General features: G+C 47.4%; 1 protein-coding gene across 4 annotated transcripts in view; it reads left to right on the top strand.

Annotated features, from left to right (window-relative positions):
- The first annotated feature begins 3,149 nt into the window (after positions 1-3,149).
- BAZ1A (bromodomain adjacent to zinc finger domain 1A) overlaps positions 3,150-14,867 on the top strand; it is a 233,782-nt gene continuing 222,064 nt past the window's right edge. For 2 of the 4 annotated variants that reach the window (XM_078784086.1, XM_078784084.1), the window contains exon 1: positions 3,178-3,540. In XM_078784086.1, the coding sequence (XP_078640212.1) occupies positions 3,428-3,540 (113 nt within the window). In that variant the 5' untranslated portion in view covers positions 3,178-3,427. Of the gene's footprint in view, positions 3,541-14,867 lie in introns of all 4 variants that reach the window. The other 2 variants (XM_078784087.1, XM_078784085.1) reach the window with 2 other exon arrangements.

Here is a 14,867-nt window from a genome sequence, read left to right as displayed (position 1 = left end):
GTAGTGGACGTGCCTTTCAGCTGGAAAGGTACAGCGTCATCCTTCAGGTTAATACGCATGGCGCCGCCCTCCATAGGTCGAATGCTATCGTCTGTGGTGAAAACGTCTGCAAATTCGGCTATGAGATGATCACAAACCTGCGATCATTGTTGCTGATTAGGTTAATCACCGAAATCCCATGTGCTGAAGTTCGTTGGTGACACGGATGTGAGTCATCATCGGATCGACTGACCGTGTTATGTTGTACAGGCTGTGTTTTCCTGTTCGAATGTTCGAATGGTCTGCCACAATTGCACCACGCCAAGTCGTTCAAGAAATAAAATGCCAGACAAGGTGTTCGGACCCCATTGCACACGTATACAGTCTCACAAACAGTTTTACCTCCATGACGGATACAAACGTGAAGAGTGCCCATGCACTTCATTGAAGCACCATCAGCGTTCACCACTCGGAGGTCGTCAACTATCATCCAAGTTATCTGGATGCATGCCAAGTTGCTGCAGTTGTCCAGGACCGATGATAGTTGCCTCAGCTCCTGTGTCCTTCTTGAACTCAGCCTCCAGGGTACCGATATAATCAACCGTCGAAGTCGTCGACATCGACACGAATCCGCGGTGAATGTTGCTTCCTCTTGAATGTGCGAAACACATCAGCGACCACGACAATCCTCCGAACAGCAGGGCATTGCTTGTTGTCACTGTGCCATCTAGCTCTCCATACAGGTGTGCCCCCCTTCAATTTTCGACATACACGTGCAAAGTGGCCCATGGTGCCGCACTTCTGGCACTTCCTATCATGAGCCGAGCAGCTCTTTGAGTTCTTGTGGGCATCGCCCCTACAATTTCCACAATTGGTGGTCTCGGGTCAGGACTGACTGCGACGATAAAATGGTCGACGAGAATTTTTAGCAATAACAGCCCGGGTCTGACGTCCGGCCATCATATCATCAGCCTTCCTGCTGGCTTCCTCGCTATGGCACATGTCCAGAGTACGTTGTAGTGTGAGATCTCTCTCAGCCATAAGCTTACGACGCACCTCTGAATCAGGTATGCCCGTGATGATCCGAATAACAAACTGTTTTTCAACAGCCATGGTTGAGTGATCACAATTGGCAGCAATCTCCTTTAGTGCACAATAAAATGAGTCGAAGGTCTCTCCATCCCCTTGGTGCCGCTCATTAAAATCAACCAGATCGTGGATGATGTGCCGCTCTCCTCGTAGATGTGCTCAAATGCTGGCGAGAACATCCCTGACAGAAAGTGTGTCCGATCTGAAATCGATATCAATGGCATTCTTGAGGACTAATCTCATGCCCAATGTCAGGCAGTTCCGGAGAGTTGCTAACTGCTCACAATCTGGCATACGATCAAGACGTGCGATTAGGTAGTAATCATCCCATTGTTCTCTCCATGACTCTGTTACGTGCTCCTCCCCAAACCCCGGTCACGGTGTACCTCCGAGCCCCGAAAGGAGTCACTGCAGAAGGATGTGCTATTATGTGTGCCAATGACCAATGGTGAAACCACACCAATCAGTTGTTTCAAAACCAAAGTATTGTATTAAAATCGCACAATAATAACAACTTGCGCAAGTACAAGAAAACCTCAATTGCACAGCAAACACCATATAATTCCTATGATGGTACCACCAGTTTCTTAACTAAATAACTCACGGTACTCCACGTGAGCGAACTGTAACACCCCCAAAGTCACTGTCACGACACCAGGCCAAAGTCGATCCACGCTCCGGTGATCACAAGAAAAAAGGTCGTACTGAGACCTGAACCCAGGACGGCTGACAGTCGATGCTGCCGAAGAGCCGCTGGGTGAGGTCGGGCCGACGTCGGTCAGGTAAAAGTACACCCAAAAGGAGACTGGGAATTCACACCTTCGGTTCACCGGGCAATGACGCTGACATGAACGAGCAGCAGTTCCCAAGCGAAATCCACGACACACATGAGAACCAGGCCAACGGCTGGTGCGAGGTGAAATGGCGGACGGGCCCGTAATGGAGGCGTACCTGCTCTCCAACAATGATTCACTTTTGGACCCAAAAGCAAAACCCATCACGCAGGTTTATCTGCCACAGCAATAACGACACTGTCACAGGAATCCCTTTCCCGGGGAAACCAATATTCGCTCGTGACCAATGTACCAGCGTCCGCTCGACACCTCGAAGCAGATTGGCCTTTCTTTCCCGATCTCACTTGAGCCTCTTCTGCCTCTTCTTCCTCCTCTTCCGGTTTTTGTTTTTCTTTTGAATCACTAATTTTTACCTTTGAAGACAGTTATCTCCATTTCACACTCAAACTGTAACAATAATAGTATATGAAACTAAAAATGCTTCCAGTGGATGAAAACCACAAAGACGGAAGTGACGAATCCGTAACAACAACAACTACTACTACTACAACAACTCATACTACTACTACAACAACAACTACTACTAATACAACAACTACTACTACAACAACTACTACTACTACAACAACTACTACTACAACAACTACAACTCCTACTACAACTACAACTACTACTACAACAACTATGACTACAACAACTACTATGACAACAACTACTACAACTACAACAACTCCTACTACAACTACAACTACTACAACAACTACTACAACAACTACTACAACAACAACTACTACAACTACTACTACTACTACTACTAATACTACTACAACTACTACCACACACACACACCATATTGGTTTGTGATTTTGTGGACGTGAAAGATCCGAACTGTCACAAAGAATAGGCGAGTTATCACCGGCACCCTGAACAAATGACAAATTGCTACTCTAACCTACAGGAGACACCGCATCAGCAGCACAGAAGGGGCTCGGTCCCGGCAATCAATGCCACGTGCAGCAGATGAATCTGAATGAATTAATCTCAAATGATAAGGTAACAGCAGCGAATCAATCCCGTGCCGACATTGAGTTGTATTGAAGTAGTTTGTAAAATATCTCATCACCGATATTATATTAGTCGTTACATTAATACGGTTCCATTTTAAGTAATACGGATTGATTTTTAAAAGGAAGCAAAATAATTATCCCAATTTGAAGGGAAATAAATGGAAAATGGTTCCATTTTTGTGCAATCCGATGACGTCACGTCCGTTGTACATTTTCCTCCAATCAGCGACCAATGAGCGAAGGGCTGTTCGTGCCGCCGGGCTGCGCGAACCGGAAGACATCGTGGTTTGTGCCGATTCGTTGTCGGACATTTAGAAGGTTCTCGGTGCGAGTCCGAATCAAGAGGTCCGGGCCGCGCGCGTGTTTTTCGGAGCACGTGGCGAAGAGGAAGATTCTTCGTCCGTTAATCCCACTCCCAGGGACGGGTTACCTCGTTGGCGCGTGCGTGTCTAAACCCGGTACGAACCGTCTGGGGCCCACGTACGTCGTACGTACCTGATGCCGTTGTTAAATCGAAAGCCGTTTGTTCGGATTGAGCCGCCATCAGATCTCCGCCCTGAGGAGGAGGTTTTCGTATGCAGAACGACGAAAGAACTGTTCAGGGATTACAAGTAAGTGAGACCGTTGGGCCTAAACACTCGGGGCGGTTTGTGAGTCCCTCGGATGGTCCCTGGTTCTGTCTCGATGGGATTCCAGGGTCTCTGATTCGCTCCCGCTTCATATACCGATTCATTATTTATCATTGGTGACGACATTTTGTTTCCACCTCGAGCCTTGGCAGGGACACGTGGATGACGCCACTTCACAACTGCGTCTTGATCTACTAACGTGCGTGTCTTGGTGTCTGTCTGCGTGTCTTGGTGTCTGTCTGCGTGTCTTGGTGTCTGTCTGCGTGTCTTGGTGTCTGCGTGTCTTGGTGTCTGTCTGCGTGTCTTGGTGTCTGTCTGCGTGTCTCTGTCCCTGTCTGCGTGTCTCTGTCCCTGTCTGCGTGTCTGTCCCTGTCTGCGTGTCTCTGTCCCTGTCCCTGTCTGCGTGTCTCTGTCCTTGTCTGCGTGTCTCTGTCCTTGTCTGCGTGTCTCTGTCCCTGTCTGCGTGTCTCTGTCCCTGTCTGCGTGTCTCTGTCCCTGTCTGCGTGTCTCTGTCCCTGTCTGCGTGTCTCTGTCCCTGTCTGCGTGTCTCTGTCCCTGTCTGCGTGTCTCTGTCCCTGTCTGCGTGTCTCTGTCCCTGTCTGCGTGTCTCTGTCCCTGTCTGCGTGTCTCTGTCCCTGTCTGCGTGTCTCTGTCCCTGTCTGCGTGTCTCTGTCCCTGTCTGCGTGTCTCTGTCCCTGTCTGCGTGTGTCTGTCCCTGGCTGCGTGTCTCTGTTCCTGGCTGCGTGTCTGTCGCTGTCTGCGTGCCTCTGTCCCTGCGTGCCTCTGTCCCTGCGTGTCATGGTGTCTGTCTGTGTGTCTTGATGTCTGTCTGCGTGTCTCTGTCCCTGTCTGCGTGTCTCTGTCCCTGTCTGCGTGTCTCTGTTCCTGCATGTCTGCGTGGCTCTGTCCCTGCATGTCTGCGTGGCTCTGTCCCTGCATGTCTGCGTGGCTCTGTCCCTGTCTTTCTACGCGTTTCGGTGCCTGTCTGCGTGTCTCTGTCACTGCATGTCTCTGTCCCTGCCGGCTGCGTGGCTCTGTCCCTGCGTGTCTCTGTCTGCACGTCTCGGTGCCTCTGTCTGCACGTCTCGGTGCCTCTCTGTCTGCACGTCTTGGTGCCCGTCTGTCTGCACGTCTCGGTGCCTCTCTGTCTGCGCGTCTCAGTGCCTGTCTGCATGTCTCTGTCCCTGCATGTCTGCGTGTCTCTGCCCCTGCATGTCTGCCTGCACGCCTGTCATTCCATAACAAATCGACCCTGATTTTGGTGGAATTGTACACAGGCTTGTTTTGCAGACAGGGTTACATGAGCACATACAACACACTTCCATGAGTCCTCTGACTCGCTCTTCCATGAGCCTCGATCTTGTCGAGATAACAGCTTTGTCTCCAGGTTATACCTCGATCCGAGTTTTCCTTTCCTCTGGATAGTTCGTCGTGTTCATCTTAACCCTGCAACCTCCCATGAATTCCTATACTTTATCACATGAATGTGAAAGTTGATCTCTGCTTTTATTTTAAACCTCTTGAGATGTTTGTTTGTTTCTCCAATTATTAAAATACTAGGGCATGCCCGTACTATATCTATATCTAAAATTATATCCCCCCCCTCTATTTACATGAAATGGTTTGGTCCAAAGCGAACGGCTTGCGAGTACGGTGACAATCCCCCCCCTCTATTTACATGAAATGGTTTGGTCCAAAGCGAACGGCTTGCGGAGTTTGGTAAAGAAATCGCCATAGCGTGCACAAACGCGCAGGAAAGCGAAAGAATCGCAAATTAGTTTTAATTAGTTTTAAAACATCGTTTAACGCCAACATAGCGGCAACATAGTTTGCCAACGTGAAATAAATGAATACGCTCTCAAATGTGCCGTCCGAGGCAGAGTCTGTTCGCCACGTTCGGCACACGTGATAACTCGCTGCTCTCTGATTGGTTGAATCGTTTTTTGGACATAGCTCGGTAACTACTTGTCCGATTAATATGAAACCTTGAAAAGGCACATCCTCGGGTCCCCAGCAATATACCTGGCAAGTTTCAAGTATATCGGACCCGTGGTTGTCGAGAAACAGCGGTCACAGACAAACACACAGACATACACACATACACACACACACACACACACAGAGATTACTGGAATTATAGATAGATAATCTGTGAACTAAGTTGGATTCAAGAAAAACGTCACTTTTTTTGACCTTGACCGTGTTCCAATGATATCACCTTTGATGTTCTTTCAAAGTTGCATCATTTAGCACGTACCTGGCGGTGATTTCTGTGATCGACGGAAGGCTGATCAAGGTGTGCAAACTACCACGAGAAGCCAGGTAGTTTGCGGTCATCATCCTTCGATCAATGTTCCGTCTCTCCCATCCATTGTTCTACCTGTCGACTGCCCCAGGTCGACACTAGGCTTTCATGGACGACACAAGTTCTTCATAATGATTCCTGTGAGTTTGAAGGTGTGCACGTCGGCGCGATGGGAGCTACAACCATTTCCTTAACGCACCCTCAGCCCAGGAAGGGAATATGCTTGCCCTGAATAATTGTCACACATCGTCAATGTGGAGATGCTACCAGGAGTGTGCAGGTAGCGCACCTGTCTTTGAGTCGTCTCATTTTGGTTATTTTTCTCATCCTGGATTGTAAACAGGTGGGCTGGTGCTCCACACACAGGGCGTTGCAACGACGAACGCGCAGTTGGATGTCCCTGGCCTCTGCGAACATTAGCCCGACCATGTTGAAATACCCCACGGTGTCTGTCTGTCCCTGCGTGTCCGCGTGTCTGCCTGTACTTCGTCGCAGAGTAGGAGTTATCTCCGGCACCTCAAACTGGTTTCAAAATCCTGACGATCCCCATTCAAATGTCACACATGGCCGGCTGGTTTGTGAACGACCTGAGTCGGTGCTTTACATGCTTTGAGCACCAATCCCAAACTATTGAGACGTAACGAAGAAAATGTTTATATGGATTCTGCGGCCTGATCCGCCATCTTTGTTTTCCTTTCATTGAGCCGTATTGGCTGAACATGAGAATGGCCCAAAACTACCAAAGTCTGAATCGCCATTCTCCACGAGGCTGACCCTGCTCCATATCACAACAGAAGTCTGGATGCAAAAACTCAGGAAGATCGGACAATATTTGGAGGTTCGAACCACATGTACAATGTCCATTTTTCATCTTCGTAATAAAATAACCCCAAAATGTTAATTTTTTTATTACTCCCGCCAGGGATGAACGCATTCGAGCGTGTCCGTCCGTGTGTGTGTTCGTGCGTTTGTGAACAAGATATCTGGAAAAGTTCTGAACGGATTTGGATGAACGTTGGTGGGATGATTGCCCTTGGGATAAGGAAGAATTGATTAGTTTTTGGTGAAGCTCAGGATGTTATTCCAGATCCAGGAATTTTTTGAAGGATTTTTTACCATTGGAAGATCGGGCTCAGCAGCGGCCACCCACGGCGGGAGTATGCGCTCTACTGAGTGGCGTTCTATCTAGTTCCACTTTATTACTGCTGGATATTGAAAACACGTCTACCTACTGAGGTGTATTTCTTGAGGGGATGCGGGGGGAGGGAGGGGTGGGGCAGACGATGATAACGCACCAAGGCCCACCCCTATACTAGCGTATATCGGTGTAGTAACGTCGGCAGCAGCAGTCAGCAGATATATAATGGTGATCTGAAATGTCATTGTGCAATGTCAAATGTTACTAGGCCCGAGCATGTTTTCATTTTCCCTTTTTTTTTTTTTTTTTTTTTTTACATTTGTTTATTCATTATTAATTTACATAATACAATTAAATATCCACTGAGGTATACAGCATACCAAGAGGCAATAGACAATCGATTAGTAGACATTGCACAATGTATTCGGTATGCACTACGCAATCATACAATCATCTAAACGTTGAAAACATAATGAGTATTACATTGGAAAATTAACAGGTAGGCTAATACTGTAATTATGTTTTCACCCCTGTCTGCCTGCCTGCCTGTCTGCCTGCCTGTCTGTCTGTCTGGCTGTCTGTGAACAAGATATCTCAAAAAGTTATGGACAGATTTGGACGAAATTTGGCAGAAAGGTAGCATATGTGACAATCACAAAATGATTAGATTTTGATGAAGATCCGGATTCGGATCCGGTTTGTAGAATTTTTTCAAAGTGATTCTTCACCATTGTGAGATAGGACCAAAAACGATACATACATAGCAGGATATCTCAAAAAGTTGTGGATGGATTTGGACGAAACTTGTTGGACAGGTTTTGTGTGTTACAAGGAAGAATCGATTCATTTTTGGTGAAGATCCGCATCCAGATCCAGCAAGTAGGATTTTAAAGTGGTTCTTCACCATTGAATGATATGGCCAACCAGGCGGAGGTATGCTCTCTACTGAGTGCCGTTCTAGTTCTGAATGATCTATCTATAATTCCAGTAATCTCTGTGTGTTTGTGTGTTTGTGTGTTTGTCTGTGACCGCTGTTTCTCGACAACCACGGGTCCGATATACTTTAAACTTGCCAGGTATATTGCTGGGGACCCGAGGATGTGCCTTTTCAAGGTTTCATATTAATCGGACAAGTAGTTACCGAGCTATGGCGATTTCTTTACCAAACTCCGCAAGCCGTTCGCTTTGGACCAAACCATTTCATGTAAATAGAGGGGGGGGTTCTGTGGTCGTTGCGAATGGACCAAACCATTCATGTAAATAGAGGGGGGGGGGGGGGGTTCTGTGGTCGTTACTGCCACGTGGTTTCAAAGTTTTTTTTTGTTGTTGTTGTTTGCACGCATGTTTTTTTGCACCCACGTACGGGCACGCCCTAGGATGTTTACACACACACACCCCTACACAAATTTTTTTTTTTTTTTTTTTTTGGGCAAGGAACGGGCACCCACGTACGGGCACGTCCTAGTGTGTAATAATGGTAGGTAGGTAGGATACAACAACAACACAACAGGCATTTTAAGGCCATTTTCCCTGCAAGAGCGGGGGTTAGCCTTGCGGTCCCCATGACAATCTTCTCCATTTTGCCCTATTTTCTGCATCTCCCCTTGTTAACCCCCTTACCCACATTTCTTCTTCCACCATCTTTAGCGAAGTCTTTCTCGGTCTTCCCCATCCTCTACTTCCTTCGACATTCATTTCCATCACTCTTCTCAACGAGTCACTTTCATCCTTCCTCAACACATGACCAAACCATCTCAACCTGTTCCTCTTCACAGCATCCATCACAGGCTCCATTCCAATCATCTTTTGCAATTCATCATTTGTCTTCCTCTCTCTCAATGATACTCCGCACATCCACCGAACCATTCGCATTTCCACCCTTTCCAGCCTTCGTTGCTGCTCTACGTTCATTACCCATGTCTCGCTCCCATAAATCATAACACTTCTCACACATGCAGCATACACCTTTCCCTTCAGCTTCAACGACACTCCCCTCCTCATCAGCACGCCACTCAGTTCCCGAAACTTCTTCCATGCACATCTCACTCTAGCAACCGTTACCGAGTCTGATCCACCTTCTCCATTCAGCATGTCTCCTAGGTAACAAAATGTTTTCACACCTTCCAGCTTCACGCCGTCTCCAATATCCAACTCAACATTTCCTCCATCTGCAGCTCCCTCTGTGCACACCTTACACTTGAATGTAGCTGCCACACTGGTTAATGACCCTCTCAAACCACTACATTTTTGATGAACCCACTCAGCGCACATTGTACATTGAATGGAATTCATTCCGACACCCTTCCTGCACACGGCCACTTCCCAGTTCTTTCCACCTCACCACATGCTTTACCACTTGCCATCACCTTCGTTTTTCCGATATTCACCTTCAGACCTTTTGTCTCCAGACATTCCTTCCACTTGTTCATATTCTTGTTCTGAATGATGTGTGATAATGGTAGGTCGGTAGGATAATGCTACAAAATATGTGTAAATTGTTGAGACCTCTAAACATGCTCCTCCTATCTGTCCAAATTGTTGCCTGCAGTGTCCTGTTGTCGTGTGTAACGGAACCAGCCTTGTGGAGCGACATCCTTTCACTATTTATATGCCTCCACCCCCGAAGGTGGCCAGAGGCATTGTTTTCGGGTTGTCCGTCCGTCCATCCGTCCCTACGGGCTAAACCTCATTTTTCTCAGCAACCACATGTCCGATTGAGACAAAACTTTCAGGGTAGGAGTGACACCCATGCAGAATATTTTAATGATAATTGTGACGTCATAGGTCATGTGGTATGGCAGCCATCTTGGAGTAAACACAAATAATTAAAAAATATTTCTCGGAAACGACTGAGTAGAAAAAATTGAAACTCTACACAATGTCAAGTACTCCCAATGGGGAACAAAAGCATGATGAAGATGACATAATCGGTGAAGCGTGTCTTGATGTCTGTGTCTGCGCGTCTCAGTGCCTGTCTGCGTATCTATGTCACTGCATGTATGCGTGGCTCTGTCCCTGTTCGGCTGCGTGTCTCTGTCCCTGCATAAAAATAAATAAAAAAACCACCTTTAGAGGCCAATTTTTCCCCGCAAAGCGGGGGTTGGCCTTTTTCGGGAACCGTGGTTGTTGTTGTTTTTGGGTCCCCTTTTTGAAGCAATGTTTTACGGCCGGATGCCCTTCCTGACGCCAACCCTTTTTGCCGCCTTTTAACGACAAACAGGGAATTACCAGTGAACTGGTACTCAATTAGCCGACCTCGGAAGGATGACGGGCTGAGTCAACCCCCCTGGCGTTAATTCAGCGATCAACCGGGATTCGAACCCAGGATCCTAGGATCCTAAGCCGGCACCCTAGCCGCTAGCCCAACACCAGGGCTCTGGGACCAGTCATAAATGTTTTATTACCATTGCCAGAGGAGAGGGTATTGCATTTGAGTCCGTTTGTTTGTTACTTACCGGAAAAGATTCCGGCAAGTATGTTGGTTGGTTGGTCTGTTTGTCTGTCTGTTTGTGCGCAGTGCTACGTCTACATCGTTGCACATAGAATCGCCACACACATATTTGTCTTGACCTGGAATTGACTGTGCCCAATTTTTAACTCTCTCGGCCCAAGGCCTCCATTAATAAAAAAACAAAAAAACCACCTTTAGAGGCCATTTATGACGTCATAATTATGACGTCATTTTAGGGTGGCATAGTTCCGAACCCGAAGGATCGGTAACCGACACAATTTCGGTCTTCGAGGCCGGCCGATAGGCACAGTGTGACCAGAAGGGACGAGGTTCTCCTGACCGCGTGGCCCTCGACTTGATGGGGTTTGTCCGCACAACGTGGGCGCATCAGGATGAACTTTAGCCGGGGAGCGTTTGGGCGCCCCGGTCTGATACTGCCACCCACGTGCATAACAACGTGTGAGTGCACGTGGGTCCCGGCGGTCCCACTGGCCTCGCGCTACCATGTTTAGACAGCGAGATCCGTCCCCGGGCACCGGCACCTACTCCCGGAAGTCGAGAGAATAGCGGCGCCAGGCACGGTAGGACACCCGCGGAGCCCCGGCGGACCAGGGACGCGCGAGCCTACGCGTTAGCGTGCTACGGCGGAATCAACGGCTTCGGCCACGGCCGGGCCGATATTCGGCCCGGTCGCACCGGGAATGAACTGGTTCGACGCCCGCGCTAGAGAGGTCGCGGGCGACTGAGATACATTAACAAATTAATTAATTAATTTGAGACGTCCAATTTCTAGTGTTTGGGAATTTGGAAGAGCTTGACCCTAGCCTTTCCCTTGCGAGGGCAAGGAGGAACTTAACACTTGACACTTAAGCTTAGTTTAAAGTACACCCTGCCAGCGCTCACGGTGGGACGGCAGGGCAACCAGAAGGGACGAGGTTCTCCTGACCACGTGGCCCTCGATCTGGGAAGCGAGAGGCGTTCCATTAGTGGACGCGCCCCTCACGCCCGACTTTTGGGCGGCCCCGGCAGGCCGTTTGTTTTGACGTTCCGTGACAGGCCCCGCACCCCCACCTCCGGGCCGACCAGAATGAATCCCGGTGTCCCGATCCGAACCTTCCGAGCAGGCCGGCTGGGGAGTGACTGGCACCCCGTACCTGCACTTTCCGTCCCTGCGGTCCCAAATACCGGAACCACCCACGGTCCCAAATACACGGTCCCTGCGGTCCCAAATACCGGAACGCGTGACGTGGTGACGTCATCGCGCTTTCACCTTAAAAGGCTTATTTGATATAAGTTAATATTCTGATATAAGCCTTAGAAAACCAACCCTATAGAAGTCAAATGGTCCAATAAAGGGTGATGGGAGGGTGATGGGAGGGTGATGGGAGGGTGATGGGAGGGTGATGGGAGGGTGATGGGAGGGCGATGGGAGGGTGATGGGAGGGTGATGTGTGAGATGATGTCATAATTTGATAATTCGACAAGTACCAAACTTTATCCAATCAAGATGCAATTTCTTGAGCGCCATGTCGGCATTAACTGGTGGAGAAAACAAATAATGATGACGTCATCGGTCACGTGGTTCAGCCGTCATCTTGGAAAAACCGAAAAACTTTGCACCTCCATATCTCCGAAAGTGCTGAATAGAAAATATTGAGACATGGCTCATTGTAAAGAACTCTCCATGGGGAATAAAATGTGTTAATGATGATGTCATAGGTGCCTCCATTATGACGTCATAATTCGACAAGTACAAACTTCATCCGATCAAGATGAAATTTCTTGAGCATAATCTAGGAATACATTAGTTTAGAAAACAAATAATGATGGCGTCATCGGTCACGTGATTCGGCCACCATATTTGTTTTAACACAAAAGCCTTAACAAAAGCAAATCTTAAAAAGATAATTGGTTTTGGGTCGTCCTTTCCGCATATCTCATGGGATTGTGCATTGGAGAGACGACCGTGATGGCGGGGAGTGGTTGGCAAATCAAAAAAAAAAAAAAGTACAGTCCTGCAAGTCCTCGGTCTCTGACCGATTTTTCATTACTTGCCGGAAAAGATTCCGGCAAGTATGTTGATCGGTTGGTTTGTCTGTTTGTCTGTCTGTCTGTGCGCAGCACTACGTCTACACCGTTGCACATAGAATCGCCAAACTTTACACACATGTTGGTCTTGCCCTGGAATAGACTGCCCAATTTTTTACTCTGTCGGCCCAAAGCCTCCGTTATGATGTCATAATTTGATAATTCGACAAGTACAAAACTTCATGCAATCAAGATGCAATTTCTTGAGCGACATGACGGCATAAACTGGTGGAGAAAAAAAAAAAAAGATGACATCGGTCACGTCGTTCGGCCGCCATCTTGGAAAAACTTTGCACCTCCATATCTCCGAAAGTGCTGAATATAAAATATTGAGACATGGCTCATTGTAAAGAACTCTCCATGGGGAATAAAATATGTTAATGATGATGTCATAGGTGCCTCCATGATGATGTCATAATTCGACCAGTACAAAACTTCATGCAATCGAGATAAAAATGTATTGAGTATCATCTCGTGATAAATTGCCGGAGAAAGAAAATAATGATGACGTCATTCGTCACGTGGTTCGGCCGCCATATTTGTTTTAACACAAAAGCCTTAAAAACATGTCCTGGCGAGGGTCTGCAATCTCTGATTGCTCTTTCTTGTTTCCCCAATGTTTTTGGGCCACACGACTGACCATCCAATGATGACTTGTTCTTACTAGCAACATTTTTAGCCATGTAGACCGAAACGAAATGGACCAGCATGTCAAATGAAAATATGACTTGTCTCGTCTGTAAAGTTTTCTGCACTCCATCAACTTTCACTCTAAACCTACCCCTCAAATTTGCTAATTGCTATCGAGAGGATGGTGATGTTAGCTGTGTATCGAGTAGCGTGTGGTGACTGACAGATATATTCGCCGGGCTCGGTGTCCGAGGTCTTTGTGAATCATGGGCCCAGACACCTGCCAGTGTCTGGCGACTCCAAGAAATGTTAAGGATTTGTCGAGGACTGACCGTTCCTGTCTTGGTGAAGTTTCAAATGTTTAATTTCCCTGTTCATCAGCATTCTGTGCCCTTCCCCCCCCCCCTCCGCCCCACTGCCGCCGCCCCCCCCCCCTCCCCGTCTCCCAGAGTTCCCTGGTTCATCAGAACCACACAATGTGGAGTGTCTGTTGCTGAACATGTTTTATGATGTAGAGCTTAGCCTACCTGAAGGGTGTTTCTCCAGTTCATTAGTACACTGCACGCAAAGCTTTTGCCTTGTTGCCATGTTCAACATATTGTGGTATTCGATTGATGTGGAGGGTATAGAAACAGAGTCTGCTCATCATCATTTTCCCTTGGCCCAATCCAAACAGTCAGTATTTTAGTATCTCCTGTACCAACCAAACCACCTTCTGCTGGAGAGATCACAATGACACCTGTTGTAGGATACCTGGTCCACTTCACTCGCCTGTTTGGTGAATTGTACACAAGGAAGACGACTTTCATTCTAACTTTCATCCTTTTAAGGCACCGTTGATGTCACTGGCAACGACACTTCAATATACATAAGAGTTTATCAACATGTAGAAAAACATTCCTGTATGAGCAAGAGAGCAAAGGGCAAATTAGAGCTCGATCTATGGAGGACAAAGCCATTTGTAAACTGGTTGATCGCATGACACCTTAGTTTCACTTCCTGCACTAAAGGGAAAGCACAATGCAATGCGGCTTCCAGAAATCATGAATACGGTTTGGTTCACTATACTCCATGTGTCACTTTGCATCACTCCGCCATGTTCAGCTACCCTCTCGTTTGAGAGAGTCGTTTCAGGTAATGAATCGAATGACACGTCAATGAAAATCCTCAAGGTCACTGATCGAGGATTTGAGAAATTGCGTTTCAGTCCTCGATTGGTGACTTTTGGTGCGGTTTGGAGGCTAGCGGGCTTGGTTGCAAAAAATCAATTTGGATAGTCCTAACTCCACTGAAATTGAATGCCCGATTTGATACTTGCAGGGATTACTGCCAGGTATGCCTGATCCGATGTATCAAATATTTAAGAAAATTATAGAGTGTACGATGATGCATTATGTGAACGAGGTTTGAGGTCATAGGTGAACTTTTTGGTTGTGCAGCTTTTGTTTCAGCAAATACAACATGCATTTTAAAGGCCATTTTCCCTGCTAGAGCGGGGGTTAGCCTTGCGGTCCCCATGACAATCTTCTCCATTTTGCCCTATTTTCTGCATCTCTCCTTGTTAACCCCCTTGCGTGCATTTCTTCTTCCACCATCTTTAGCCAAGTCTTTCTCGGTCTTCCCCGTCTTCTACTTCCTTCTACATTCATTTCCATCACTCTTCTCAACCAGTCACTTTCATCCTTCCTCAACACATG

Source organism: Myxine glutinosa, chromosome 9, assembly GCF_964187855.1.
Source record: "Myxine glutinosa chromosome 9, kmMyxGlut1.1, whole genome shotgun sequence".
Lineage (NCBI taxonomy): Eukaryota > Metazoa > Chordata > Myxini > Myxiniformes > Myxinidae > Myxine > Myxine glutinosa.
This window is presented reverse-complemented; position numbering and strand designations above follow the sequence as displayed.